Here is a 10,148-nt window from a genome sequence, read left to right as displayed (position 1 = left end):
AGCAAGCCGCCGCCGCCTAGTTCCAAAGTTTCACAGATTTTTTCAAGTCAAGTCAAGTCATGCCATCATCATCATTACCCAGCAAACGTCTCTCCCCCATCCCGCCCTGCCGGAGCGCCTTGTTCCCGCAGGTTCGTGAACGTATGTCTCTCCGTCAGAGTCAAGTCAGCCTTGTACGGGTTACCGACGAACTGGGAAACAAAAGCGGCTGGTGTGTAGGTATTCGTACGTCCCCAAGTCACACAAGCTGGCGTCTGAGACTTTTATTCCTTTCCGTACATTTCGCTGTGAATTTGAATTGGAACGTCTTACGAATACCATATTTTGTGCCTTGCACACAATTGACGAGAAAAGTTTTCTTTCCATTTCCCCCTTTTTTACCTTGCGCGCCCTGTGTACAGAAGATGAGAATCATAAGGAAAACGTCTTACTCAGCGGTACCTATGGGTATCTCGTAACTTCGCCTGGCGTAGGTAAGATGGCATGTTGCCCACCCCTTGGCTCATCCATTTCCCACTATCCAGATATTTTTCACCGTTGCACCGTCACCCCGTTCCCAGCACCGGGCGTCGCACAAAAAGAACCCAGGACAGAGTTTTCGCTTTTGATCCAGATCAAGGCACAGGTAACATTTTCCATCGTGGTAGCCGAACCCTTGGGGAAAATTTTTTCAATCATCCTAAACCGAAGCTAGCACGAGCCTCTCTCTCTCTCTCAACATTCACCTCGCAGGCAAGAGACTTCTAACCATACCTTACGCAGCATGTTCTCAGGCACGCACAATGTCCGGCATGGTGTACCTGTCCGTAGGTAGTCAGGTTGCCCTGTCCTGCCCTGAGGCTCAACTTTAGGTAACTGCGTAAGGTAGGGCGCGAGCAAACCCGGCAAGGGGGCCCCCCCCCAAAACTTCCAAGAATAAAAATGACCCATGTCCGGGAGATCTTCCCCGTCTGCTCCACAGCCTCTCTCTCTCTCTCTCAGGCTAAGAGGCCTGGTGAGAAAGCAAAAGTACTTTGTAGGCAAGTATTGCACGCAAAGATACAAAAGATACCTCTGCTCTGTCTTGCCCTACCTTGTGCTGCCACCCCCACCGGCACATCCCGCGCCCCGGTGCTGGCCAACGCTATCCAATTCGTAGAGCTCTGGGCGTGTGCGACAACGCACAAACCTAGGATAGACAAAACACACGCCCATACATCTCTCTCACTTGCAAAGATGCAGACTTGTATCCGTAGTCCGTACAAAAGGGAGAAATTGGGATTATGAAATCAAGTTCTCACAGAAGAGACTTCACAATGTGGGGGAACTTGTACCACCGTCGCCGATACACTTACACTCTCTCTGACCTGCTCGCTCACGAATAGACCAAGAAAAAAGAGCATGTTTCAGCCTACGAGTTCTCATCGGCCGGGTTCGTGTCTTGTCTCGCACTTCCAAAACCTAACACGCGAGAAAAATCTCTTCAACCAAGAGCTGAGCTGAGCTACGAGCTCCAGACACAACAATGGCGAGCCCTGTGCCCTAGCTCCGGCTCACACCCCCCTCTGGAATGCCCCGTCTCGTAAGGCTCACCAATCGTCGTGACGCCTTGGAGACTTGCCGGGTGGTCTAGCTATAGATTCTTGTCCCGGCGTGATGCTTCCTGATTGACTGCACATGAACCGGCCCGCAACAACGGGATCAGGCCATCCACGAAAGCCTCTCTCTCTCTCTCTCTCTCTCCCGTAAAGTCTCACTCTACTCTCGCTCTTATCCCACTCCTCTCTCTCGGGGGGAACGGCAGAGGCTTTTGCATAGACAGACGCCCCTTGGTTGAGTGAGGCCCGTGAGCCCAGCGAAAGCCCGCAATGGGGATAAGTGATACGCAAGCCTACTGGAGGAATTGTCTCGCTCCAGCTGCAACCTGCCTGATGAGCCCTTCAAATCGCTTTCAGAAATTTGCACAGAAAAGAAAAAGGACGAGATCCACATCCTAACCGGTGAAGCACAAGCTCCCACGGTCCCGTCAGGCCAGGCCGAGAGGGGTCAAGTTTTTGATCCGAGAGGCTTCAACGACGTGGGGAAAGGGACGGAAAATATGCACATGCCACTATGACACGTCGCCAGCATGAATGACGGGCATCAGAAAAACGGAAAAAGAAAGGGGGCAAAAGATTGGTGAAATGAGAAAAAAAACTTCCTCATCCCTTCGATTGCGTCCGGTTCCCACACAGGCAGCCCACTCACTGAACGTAGGCTGGCTCCGACTCCAGCTTCCAAGACCATACATAGGTAGACGAGAAAAAAATCATCAGATCATATGGAGTATCCGTTCGTACACTACAAGGGACAATGACAAGCCGAATCGATGATCTGAGGGCCAGAGGCGGGAAATTTCCCCCGCTCCTTGCTTCCCAGCAAGCGGGCCGCGGAACAGCGGCGGGCGGATACGATCTGTCTCTCTTTCACAAAGTGAGATTTGTGTGCTTGAACAAGCCCAGCCGGGGGAAAGGGAACACTGTGACCGTTCCATCGGAAACGGGAAAGCCCAGCATTTCGTCGCTCCGAGATCGAACCATTGTCTGACCAGGTCAGGACGACACTCCCCCCCCCCCCCCTCCGATGACAACGACGGTTAACGAGGGACAAGAGGCAGCCGATTGCGGATGAAACGGGGCCAGCCTAGGCGACGTGAGGAGGTCAATGTTGAAAAATGAGGAAGAGAAAAAATGCCTCTCCTTACGAATGCCCAACAAAAAGCCTTGAGGCGGCCCGTGTCGATTTGGCAAATCTGGCTGCCCATTTGCAATTGCTGACATGAACGGCAACGACATGAGGCAATTGCAATGCGGCGAGGGCATCTCCCCGATTGGTAATGAGACCAGCAAAGTGCAATAAATTAGTGCCGTGGCCTGGATCGCTCAGCTGTTAAACAAGGTTTTTTGGCTGCAACTCACCCCGGATAATTGCAAAAAGTCTGGACCGGTCTGGCAAGCTTTGTGATTCGGCCTGATGTTGGTTAAAAGTCAACCGAGGAGGATGAAACGAGAGCCCGCCCGAGATTCGATGACTTATGGTCGTGTCAATCTGTGACTGGCAAAGAAGATGCTGACGCATCTCCCGGCAGTTGGCTCTTCCTCCCGTGTCTGCCAGGTACCTTGACGCGGCACGGCATTGAAGCTTCGTCGAAAGCTGCCACGCTGCTTGGACAGGAATACTCCGTAGAGAAGAGAGGGAGGGTCCCGTTGTTTGAACCTCGTTTGCCGTGGCTGCCCAGGAAAGCTTTGGTTCGCCTCAACCCCTTGTCCCTCCCGTCCCGGAAACTTTCGACGCAATTGCCTTTGGACGGGTTCTCGCCAAATGTGCCCTGCGTTCACGTAAGGTGCGGGAAAGGTGCGGGTATCCTCCAGAGATGTTCCTTGCAACGATGCCGGACACGGGACGAGGCACGGCACAAGTTTGTCTCAGGCTCCTCAACCCAGCAGCCGTGGCCCAGAAAGCAAGAACAATGACACTTTGTACAACGGATCGGTTCGCTGCTCTTCCTGTCAGCGTTTCCGCTGATGATGCTTGGCCACGAAGCGTCCGACCGTGCCGTATGCCACAGGCCTGCGAAGCATTGTTCCCAGGGACCTGGGATGCCGTGCTCCTTCGGATCAGTCCAGACTGAAAGATGAAACCGGTGTCCGTAAGGTGAGAGGAGGAAAAATAGCCTGACGTCATTGTCGGCTTGTCGTGGTTCAAGGGGGAAAGTCGTATTACGTGAGCCGGCTCAAGGCTCTTGACGATGGGGCGTGACCTCCGAGCAGACAAGAAAGAGTTCAGCTTTCGGGCCTGCATCTACCCGAGTTCGAAAGGCACAGGCACAGGCATAGGCACCGATGAGAAAGAGCAGAATCTTTCGTCTGGTGCTAGACAATAGCCTCCATCCTCTCGTTCAATCAGAATTTACATAACATGACCGACCACTTGTGAGATATGCGGGTAAGACGGCCCCTGCCTCGTTGCAAGAGAGTACTGTTACCGCAGCACCTGTTTGTGTGGTTGGACGGCAAAATATGTCTAGTGCTCATACAAGAGCGGGTAAATCGGGTTTGTTCAATAGAGACCGCCCGACTGGCGAAGGCCGATCACCGTGATACGTGTTCAAGTGCATATAGTCGCTGTGCAGAAAAGGATGTGTCTGAGGTGTAAAACAGATAGCGCTGCGGTGGCTTGAAATGCAGGCGGTGCAACGGCACAACACCCGCTTTGAATGGTGGTTCGACTGGAGACTTCCGGGCTGTTCTTGAATACCGTTGGCGCTCAGAGGTACTAAAGCATTGCAGCACAACTGAAGCGAGCCGACGAAACCCGCCTCGGATATGAACAACCAAGTATCACGGGGAGGTTAGACGAAGACCACTCAGCGTACAACGAAGTCAAACCTTGTTTTGTTCTGTTTGTTGTTATTGTCTCTTGATACATGTCTCCGGAACGACTCACCGTTCAATGTAAAACAGAACGGGTAGTAAAGGCAACTAGGGCACAGGGCGGGCATAACGAGCAAGAACCTGAGTACCTAGACCATGGCCGGGCGCACAGAGACCAGAGACCATGGATCGATCGATCCGTTGCCCTTTCCGAAGGGAGACGGAGAGAAAAGAAGATTCAGAGGTTGATCCATGCTGTGAAAATTTTCATCTCTGTCCCAACCCTGAAGTACCGTAAAGCGAGGGCCAGGCCGCCAGGGAAAAGGGGCGTCAAAATGCAGGATGGCGGGTTTGACGAGTTGTAAGATCGTTGAAGGAATGAGTCTCTGTAGCCACTCCCCCAACAAACCCGGAGGGAGGAAGATGGAGGCATAACAGACTGGTCATATCAAATGCTGCCAACGCCGTCACAATGCACCGTGTCCAAAGTGGAAGTCGTCGTCCAGTTGGCTGTTGTGCAAATTATTACTGCTGCTTCAGAGACGGAAGGGAAGGCGTAAGCTGCAGACGAAAGGCAAAGGCACACTTGCGGCCCTCAAGCCTGCTTCTTGGGGGTCATGATCATGAGGCATTATCTTCCTATCGGGTGATTTGGCTATTCCAATTCGTCAAGGCGACCCAATGTGAACAGGCAGAGGCGAACTGAAGGCGAACTGAGGCAACTGTAAGTGGCTCGGCGCTGACAGAGCTTCTCCGTCACACACATTCTGCAAAGAGACAGAAACGGCTGGCAGGCGTCGGTTAAGGCAGTGACAGGTCGGATTGCCTGAATAATGTCTGGGGGCTGAAGCTGAGGTGTTGTGCAGAATCGACTTGAACAAAGATGCTCCTTGCTCTGCACTCTACAGCAAGCAGGACGCAGGCCTTTCTGAGTGATAAAGCACACCTTCAGGCGAGCACTGAGAGGCGGACGCCTCGTCTGTTGGAAATTCCCATGTCGAATTGAAGCCCTGTCCTGGCCACTTACAGCTGGCGAGACGCCTGAGCAAGCCGTCCTGTCTCCGGACTCCCACCTGTAGGCTGTCCTCAGCAGAGCGCCTCTGTGTGCTGGAGGGTTCCATAATAGCACTATCGCTTCCACTGGGCCGCCACACCCTTGCTCAAGGATGTTAGAGCTGGTCGCAATTTGGATGGGGCTGGGCCGCACTCTCACGTCCCATCCCCATCCTTGCCCTTTCTCTCATATCGGCGCTTGCCAATAGCGGCTGCCTCGACGGCTGCTGGTGGGTGTCGCCTTTTGAGTGAAAGACTGGAAATGCACGACTGAACGGATTGAGGAGTCACGGAGTGAGTGTCGTGGTTAGCGTTCGGGCCGCCCTCGACACCCCACGGATTCGGTCCAGGCTCAGGGCCCAGATCCAGTCCAGTCCAGCTCACTGAGTCCAATCCTCAAGCCAGACAGACCCCTCGGTTCTGGAAATTTTTTTTCCTTGAGGGCTCCGGATATCGGGGGCGTGATTGATGGAGACCGAGAAGGCCATGGCAATAAGCAAGCCAGCTCCGAGATGAGGAGCAGTTGTTGATGATGTGCACATCGTTGGTCTGAGCGGCGGTAGCAAACAGCTAATTTGAAAGGCTGCCCAGTGCCACAATGCCATTTCTTTCACTTCTTGCTCGCCGCCCCCCTGGGCTAAAAGATAGCTTCGTAGCTGTTCTCACTCTCCTGTCCGTATCCGAAGCGCCCTGTACCGTACCACGCGCGGAGGGGTGGGTAGTAGTCGTCTGTTGGACGTGGTCAGATTGCGGCTACAACCGAGATTCCATCGCACACGAAAAAGAGGCTCTCGCAACTTGGCGGGGGTCTTCCTGTCAGATACGTCTCCTCCCGAGTCCCCTCCCTTTTCTTGTGGATCGTGGATCTGAGTGGGAAAAGAGGGTTCGGCTTCGAAAGCCGCCTCCATAATCCATTTCGGCTCGAGCTGCGTCAGAGGACGACGGGGCAGAAGGATGGCATGTTTTCTCGCGCGGCTCACGTCATGGCGGTCATGTGGGCGGCATTGTCGTTGTTTACGGGTCCCCTGTTGTCCGCAATGGACAAAATTTTTCTAAATTGACGATGGATGCCGCCGTGGTGTGTGAATGAGCAGGCGTGTGCGTGTGTTTGGCGGGGAATCATCCTGTCAAGGGGCCCAGGTGCGTATTCGCCCTTTTTGGGGTTTGACATCGGGCATAGCTGCTGCTGAGAGGTGGTGCCCTGGGCTGCGGGTTTGCGGCTGCGGTGCTCGGAGACATGGGCCACTCCGGTCGGAGTGCGAGAGATGAGAGAGACGTCGTGGCGACTGTGACTTGCTGAAAGCATCTCATCTTTCTCGCTTGCTCAATCTTGGTGCGAGATTGCGAACTGTGCGCCATCGAGATGACCTCCACCAGTGGGACAGCAGCCATGCATTATTATGTTTTGCGTGCTTGCGCAGGTGCGAGTAATATTTTGGACGTGTGTCGTTGAAGCCGTCCATGGGCATAAGGTAGGCACATACGGATACATAGGTACATATGGCATCCCGTCGTTCGCAGTTGCTCGATGACTAAGATGGCTACGCTACCTTGATGTTCGGTACCTGCTTGACCTCAACCTGGAAGATACCTTCCCTCCGAGGCCTCAATGCAGCTGTACAAAGGTACTTACATACTTACGCCATGAGGCAGGAAGGAGGCACGGGGGAGGAAGAAAAGAACAGGGCGACGGGTGGACAAGAAAAGAAATACAAGGTACCTTACCTTACCTTGGGCAGACGGGAAAGCAAGGTATCCCGTAAGGCTTTAGAAATCCCCATCGAAACAGTGCGGCATGGGAAAGTGCAATGCGTGGTACCCGACATTGATGGCACGCACTGCCTCTTCCAATCGTACCATGCATTTGCCAATTCCATCATCTCTCACTTTCTCGCTGATTCGCCATTCGCCTCTTCCACTGTCAAAACTCAAGAAAATGGTAAGCCATGGGAAACACGTGTACGGCAATCCGTATCCTGTGTCTCCAATTTCCTGTCCTTTTTGCGGCTTGCCTGTCTGCCTATCCTTGGGCCTTTTGGATGGGGCCCTGGGCTGCACGTTGTCAACGTGGGCAATTGAGCCGTTGTCAAAAGTCTGCAATGGCAGAAAAAAAAAAAGGGAAGAAAAAAAAAGAAAAATGCATTCGTCAATCAGCCGCCCGCCAACCAACTATCCAACCACCCTACCCAACGCGCCAATGTTCTCCATTAATTGTTACCTTAGTTGTGTTCCCGAATTGTGCGCCGTGTCCGACCCCCGTTCACCGTCCCTTCCCAGTCTGTGGTATGTTTGGCAACTTCCGAGCGAACAAAAATAATCTTGGCGTGGGATCCTGGCCAAAAATTTCACCAACTTTTGCTCCCTTCGGACCAAACTCCATTGCACCTGGGCCAGGGGCTCCCAAAGCGTAATGGGGGAATTCTGAACTTTCCGGCACTATGACGACTTTTCCCGCAGACCCACAGCTCTGTCGCGAAGGCTCCAGAAGTGGATGCGAATTATGCTGGCATGGACATAGTTAGAGTCATCGTTGATTGCAGTCATCAGAGTCACACATGTAGGTAGCAGCAAGTGGAAGAATTCTTGTCAAGCTTTGAACTGGTCTGTTATTTTTTGGTCCATCTCAATCTGGCGGTGCTAGTCCATTCCTCTGGAACCTCCGCTACCCAGTTGATCCGTCACTTTGATAATGCCTAATGTTTATACCAGTCCAAGCTGCCGTCAGAGGTCATTTTGCCTCGAGGCTTCGTCCAGTGCCAGGGTCTTTACCCAATCTTTGTCGTGATATGAGCCCTTCTGCTCTCGTGATAGGCTACCGTGCCTCGTCCATTCTGTGGCGAGATGTAGTGAAGCCGAAGGCGAGATCCTCAATCTCTCAGTGCCATGCTTGTAAACAACCCTTGGTTACAAGCCCCCAATGTCGTGGTACAATCCCAGTGTTCCCCATTGTTGCGCCCTGACGTGATTGAAGCAGGTGTCCTGCCAAGCCAAGTACTCCCCGTAGTTGACCCAAACTTTTTTTTATAATGCAGTACTCCGATGTAATGCCCGTTTTGTTACAACACAAAGTCGAACCCAAAGAAAAGAGAAAAGAGTCGGTGTGCCGATGGTGTATCGAGTAAACTGAGTTGCGTGCTGTGCTGGAAAAAGGAAACGATGCCACTTGTGCTGTGGCTAAGGGTATATTGAACAGTGTGTAGATAAAGTGGTCGTGTTTGATTTAGGCAGATCGTCGACGTTGGAGTCTCGCTTGATCGAAAGACACGGCGTAGGCTTGGAGCTCCCTCTTGGCCTTCTCTGAAAGCTGACTGCCGTCAGTGTTGGATGATGTTGTGCTTTGCATCGAGCATAGGCTGGAGTTGGAGCTCGAAGTGGTCAGGGTGCGGCGGGTGGTGATGGGTGCCCTGGAAGACGAGAGGTAGGATTGTCTGGAAGGAGTGCTGCCGTAGGGCTGAGCGTTGGTGAAGTCGTAGGCGGGCGAGAGGTAAAAGTTGTTGGACTGTTGCCTTGAAGAAGTCCAAGGGTAAGAAGGGGTGTTCAAGCCGGGCGAGCTGGCAACTGAGCTGGGTGTAGATGTCTTCTCGAAGTCGGCGAGGCGGCAGGATTCGGAGCAGTAGGCAGTACCGTCGGTCTGCTTGTCGCAGCCGAGGCAGAACTCGTGAGTCCAGAGGTCGAAGGCGGCCATTGCGTCTGGATGTATGTTGTGAATTTGTTTGAGTTTGGTGTTGTGTGTTGGGCAGAACCGAGTCGAGTCGACTAGTGTTCAAGTGGTGAACTGAAGGTGGTGTTTGGTGTATTTGTGCGTAGGCAAGTTGTGGGTGATGAGTGTGGGTGGTGGCAGATGGTTAAAGAGTTGGACGGGATTGCAGTCGATATATGAACAGAACTGGAAGCCACAAGCAAGAGAGTGAGCCACGAACAAATGCCGGAGGAGAAGATGAGTGAAGTCGAATGATGAGAGAACGAGAGGTGGATCGAGGTGTGGAAAGAGGTCGGCTCATATGTATCTATCCTCGAAGCACAGCCTGCCCACCAGTGGAGGAGCACGCCCAAGACAAGGCCTATGGTGCATAGCAAGTACCTAAGCTGTGATGGGTGGGTGCGAAGATACTTGGAAGTGGATGAAGAGAGTGACAAGACGCCTACCCACCACACAAACATGCACACACAAGCACAAGGGCAGGGAGTGGCCGCTAGTGTGCAGGTCCGGGGTGGAGATGGCAAGATGGAGATGGAAGGCAGAGAGACAGCAAGGATGGCATTGGCAATCTGATGGGCTGAGCCAAGACCCACTTCCAGTTCTCATGCCCTGCAGCAGATAGCGCCCACTGAAGGAGAGAAGGGGGTGTGTGGGAGAGAGAGAGGGGCGTGGAGGGGAGGGTGGGAGTGAGGAGTGAGGGAAAGAGGGGTGGTGGGTGGGTGGTAGAGAGAGAGGAGGGGAGAGCGAGATGGACGAGACTGGCAAATTGGGGGGGAAGGGAACGAGAGAGTCACAGAGTTACAGAGTCACAGAGAGAGAGAAATTTGTTAGGGGAGGGGACAGGGGAGAAAAAAGTGTACGTACCCGTCTTCGGGAGGGCAGGGAAAGAAGGAGCAGGGGACCATCCAGCAGACATGGGCGTGTGATGATTTCCTCTGAAAATTTTCTGCGTCAAAGGCGACAATTGTGCTCACTGCTCAGAGTTTGAGGGCATGAGCGAGGTG

At 53.2% G+C, this 10,148-nt stretch overlaps 1 protein-coding gene across 1 annotated transcript; it reads right to left on the bottom strand.

The window, feature by feature from the left end:
• Positions 1–8,031: 8,031 nt before the first annotated feature.
• On the bottom strand, positions 8,032–9,853 carry HER10_EVM0011964 (uncharacterized protein). The gene has a single exon (XM_035481371.1). The coding sequence runs from the start codon at positions 9,127–9,129 to the stop codon at positions 8,665–8,667; it is 465 nt and encodes a 154-aa protein (XP_035330160.1). The 5' UTR covers positions 9,130–9,853; the 3' UTR covers positions 8,032–8,664.
• Positions 9,854–10,148: the final 295 nt, after the last annotated feature.

This window comes from Colletotrichum scovillei, assembly GCF_011075155.1.
Source record: "Colletotrichum scovillei strain TJNH1 chromosome Unknown Contig00009, whole genome shotgun sequence".
Classification (NCBI taxonomy): Eukaryota; Fungi; Ascomycota; class Sordariomycetes; order Glomerellales; family Glomerellaceae; genus Colletotrichum; species Colletotrichum scovillei.
The sequence above is the reverse complement of the archived record's forward strand: the minus strand, read 5'-3'. Positions and strand labels throughout refer to the sequence as shown.